This window comes from Oratosquilla oratoria, chromosome 4, assembly GCF_046742065.1.
Source record: "Oratosquilla oratoria isolate Oo_2021 chromosome 4, ASM4674206v1, whole genome shotgun sequence".
NCBI classification, from domain to species: Eukaryota; Metazoa; Arthropoda; class Malacostraca; order Stomatopoda; family Squillidae; genus Oratosquilla; species Oratosquilla oratoria.
In genome coordinates, this window is record NC_134780.1 from 8,257,697 (window position 1) to 8,262,696 (window position 5,000).

At 33.9% G+C, this 5,000-nt stretch overlaps 1 protein-coding gene across 1 annotated transcript in view; it reads left to right on the plus strand.

The window, feature by feature from the left end:
- Positions 1-1,236, plus strand: part of LOC143024274 (trypsin-1-like) — a 45,944-nt gene extending 44,708 nt beyond the window's left edge. The window contains exon 9 of the mRNA XM_076183064.1: positions 276-1,236. Within this exon, the coding sequence (XP_076039179.1) occupies positions 276-443 (168 nt within the window). The 3' untranslated portion in view covers positions 444-1,236. The remainder of the gene's footprint in view (positions 1-275) is intronic.
- The last annotated feature ends 3,764 nt before the right edge of the window (positions 1,237-5,000 follow it).

A 5,000-nucleotide genomic window follows, 5' to 3' on the forward strand; every position in this document is an offset into this window, starting at 1 on the left:
ACACACACACACACACACACACACACACACACACACACACACACACACACACACACACACACACACACACACACACACACACACACACACACACACACACATACACATACACACACACACATATATAATATATTTGTGTCTGTACTTAGATATATATTTTAACTTAATATCTTTTTAGTTGATTTAGTTACGTAAATGTTTTTATTCATATTTCAATTTTCTAATTTGGTTTCTTTTCAAATATATTTTCATACTTATTTACTGTTTTATTATAGGGTGACAGCGGTGGTCCTCTAGTGGTTGAAAGCTCGAAAAATATTTGGGAACAGGTGGGCGTTGTGAGTTTCACTTATACTTGCGGAGAGTTTGGTTACCCTGATGGCTACGCCCGAGTGGATTACTATATTGACTGGATCCTTTCGGAAGTGAGTAGATGTGACTAGATTCTTGAATGCTGCTGGAGAAGCACAAGGAAGTTTGAGGCTTTTCCTTGGGAGTCTATGGAACTTGGTAACTCCTTCTGGCCCATCTGGATTTAACACTATGAAGACTTACAGCTCGGATGGAGTACTGCATTTTCTTATTAAATCTAGTTTTCGTGCTTTCTGCCTAGGGAAGCTAGTCTGTATTTGTTTTGTTGCATTGCCCTTATCTTCAAGGTGTACCTACGTACAACTTGTTTTAGAGACCACTTTTAACTCTTTAACTTTTGATGAATAATCGCCTTGTGTAAAGAGGATTTGATTGTATCAACACAAGGATTAGTTCATTGTTTAACACTTTATTGGGTTTCAGCTGCTATGTAAGTTGAGTGAGAAAGCTGACTTGAATAGTGTACTGGTTGACTAGTTTCTATTGAGTTGATATTCTAGGAACAGTCATGGTATATCCTTTATATATCCTCTATATTCTAGAACTTGTCACTTTTTTTCTGTGTGGTTATATTTTACAATAGTCGACCAGTATTTTGTTTGTCTCTCTCTCTACTGAAAGGCTTTAACACTTTCATCATCCTGATGTTTACCCCTCTTATATACCGGAACTATGTCATTATTAATATTACCTTAATTTCGTTTGTCTTTTAATGGGACTTGCAGGTAAAAATACTCTGAGTAGAACTCATTATTCAATAGCCAGTAAGTAAAAATAAACTGAAATAGTTTTGGGTTTAGAGGAATAGGAATTCCTATGATATTCCTCTTAACTCTTCCTTTACTTAAGACTAATAAATATTCTACCCAGGTTCAAAGCTTTTTACTTACATCCTCGTTTATCCTAAATCTTTGGCACGGAGAGCTCATAGTTAATACTTCCTTATGTGTAATTCTTTATAGGCCCTATCATGTATATAATTAAATGAAATGTATTACTTCCTGATCATTTAATTACTGTCTCTTTTTAACTTTTCGAGTGAAATGAGAATTTTTACACATTCACTATTCTTGAGGTTGGGAATTATGAATGCTTTCATATACCACATTCCAAATTTGTAGAGTTATTCAAACCTTGGGCATGGGTCGGTTTTTTGGGGCAACTCTAAACAACTCTGGGCAGGTTCCATCAACTTGATCCCTTCCATGAATTCCATGGACGTCACCTCGTCTTCTCCAGCCAGGGTTGTCTCTTGTGCAGATAACCTTGATAAATATGCTTGTGTAATGTGTGAGTTCTAGTACTCTGAAGGCTCTTATAAACACGTGTAATCTAACCTCAGCAGCTGCCTGCAAATGGTATCTTCATAACAGAGCACCTAAATGACTGCCTCGTATATATGGCACTATTATTTTTGCTCTTTTTTGGTCTGTCACTTCCTCTAAAGATGAATAATAAGATAGGAATATATATATATATATATATATATATATATATATATATATATATATATATATATATGTATATATGTATATATATATATATATATATATATATATATATATATATATATATAATATATATATATATGTATATATATATATATATATATACATATATATATATACAGTATATATATTTATATTTATTATATATGATATATATATATATATGTTTTATATATGATATATATATATATATATATATATATATATATGTATATGTATGTATGTATATATATATGTATGTATATATATATATGATTGCATGAGATGGAATGAGCGGGTGGATGGGGGGTGAGGTAGTATGTGTGAGCAAAATTTGACGCTGCCCGAAGGGATTTCTCCCCGTCTTCTCATTTTATGAAATGGGGGGACGGAGAGGGGGGGGTCGCCGATTTAATGAAGCGGCCTTGCTGTGGATGTGCTGTGTCTTGCGACACTGCTTCTGACCCAGGGCAGTGGACAAGGTGCAGGGATGACCCATCATTCAGGAGGTGCTAAGATAAGAGGGAGGGTGGAGGGGTGTGGAGTGTATTCAGGGATGGAATGGGTGGGAATGACTTTATGCCTTTTTATTTTTGGCTACCCCCCTTGTAAGAGGGATAAAGCCTTGGTATATGTATGTATGTATGTATGTACATATATATATACACACACTAGCCAAATTATCCGCGCTTTGCTGCAGGCAAATGTTGATTATTGTAATTCTGATAGATTTTGCGGAGAAAAGTTACACTTATCAGTATAACTCAATGGAAAATGTAACGCAAGAAAATGTGAAAACAGTATTTTTCTAAAATTACATTAGAATTTTTTCCTTTATCTTGTTGCTGCGGGCAAATTCTGATTGTTTTAATTTTGATAGAATTTGTGGAGAAAAGTTACACGTATCAATATAACTCAATGGGAAATGTAACGCATGAAAAATGTGAAAACCGTATTTTTTTAATGTATCAATTCAGAATTACCTTTATTTATTTATTTATTTATTAGTTTTTTGGGGCTTGTAAATCAATTTTGCTAAAATGACAAATCAAAAATCGATTCATTTTCTTTTTTGTTTATGACAGTATTTGTAAAATAGCAATTAAATGTTTAATTGTTTCATTTTTATGCTAATAAGGGCATATAGTTAAATGTTCATTCCTTCCTCCAATGAACAACTTCAAGGTAAACATCATTTCTTGTATTTTTTTTGATTGGCTAAAATGTAGAGATTTTTTGGAGTTCCAGTCCCTGAAATAGCCACATAAAGCATGCCATGAGTGGAACGTGGATGTGTCAGATCTATTTCAATAGCTTTGAAAGCTTGGCCTTGACTCTTATTGATGCTCATTGCAAAGCATGGCCTCACTGGGAACTGCAGCCTCTGAAATGCAAAATGCAACCCGCTGTCTCTTGGTATAAGTGGAATCCTCGGAATGAGAACAATTTGACCTTTGTAAGGCCCAAATATAATTGCTGCTTCAATCAAGTTCTCATGCAGTCTAGCCAATTACCTGCGCATTGCTGCGAGTTCGTGAATAATCCCTAACCTAACCATATCATACCTAACTTTAACCCTTAACCCAAACCAAAATATCTTAAATGAAATACAGCTATAAACACTCCCCCTCCCAGATGTGCGCACCCCTACCCGAAGGTTGGGAAACCCTAGTTTGAAAATACATGCATACACAAACACAAGTATCATGTGCAAATTCTTTTGCGTGCGTGTGTGTGGATTGTCAATAAATGCCTGCTGCTAAAAGGTGAAGAAATGTATCTACTTTACTTATCTTTAGAATATATATGGTTATAGAAGTTTATTTGGAAAGACCTAGGAAAAGTTTATAAAGAATGAATTTCGGCCGCACTAAAATTAAATGAAAATAAGCAACATTTTAACATTTGGTAAAATTATACAATCATTTCTGATTTGCCTAATTTTTTTCTTACAAAAGCTATCATGGTTTGTGGCAATATTAATTTCACAAATATGAATAATATTTATGAACACATGTAATGGTTTGTTTAATTATATTGATTCTTTTGTTACAAAAGTAATAACTTAAGGGGGGACTACAGTAGTGGTGTGTTCCCTCAACATACACCACCTAACTTTAACCCTTAACCCTAACCAAAATATATATTTTTTAAATTGAATATAGTTTTAAATACTCCCCCCTAGGTGTGCGCCCCCCTCCCGAAGTTGGGAAACCTTAGTTTGAAAATACATGCATACACAAACACAGACATCATGTGTAAACTTTCTTTTGTGTACGTGTGTATGTGTAGGTGTGTGTGTGTGGATTGACAATAAATGTCTACAGCTGAAAGGTGAAGAAATGTATCTAGGTCATTTATATTCAGAATATATATAGTTATTGGGGTTTATCTACAAAAACGTGGGAGTTTGTGAATGAACCATTTCCGCCTGCACAAAATTTAATGAAAATAACCAATATTTCAACATTTGATAAAATTGTACAATCATTTTCCTTGAACATGCGCTCATCTTACGAAAGCGATTATGGTTTGTGGCAACATTAATTTCACATATATAGATAATAATTATGGATACATACAATGGTTTGTTTAATCATATTAATACTTAAGTAGAAAAAATACTAAGCGACTTCAGGGGATACTACATAAACCTCCTAACTTTAACCCTTAACCCAAATCATTTTTTTTTTCAAAATGAAATATAGTTACTCAAGTATCTGGAACGATAGGATATCAGAATATATATGGTTATGGAGGTCTATCTCTAAAACCCTAGGAGGAGTTCGTGCACATACAAACAAACAAATAAGCAACCACACAGACAGACAGAGGCTACTACTTTATTATAACATATATATGTATATATATTATATATATATATATACACATATACACAGACACACACACACACACACACACACACAAACACACACACACGCACACACACACACACACACACACACACACACACACACACACACACACACACACACACACACACACACACACACACACACACACACACACACACACACACACACACACACACACACACACACACACACACACACTCACATATATATATATATATATATATATATATATATATATATATATATATATATATATATATATATA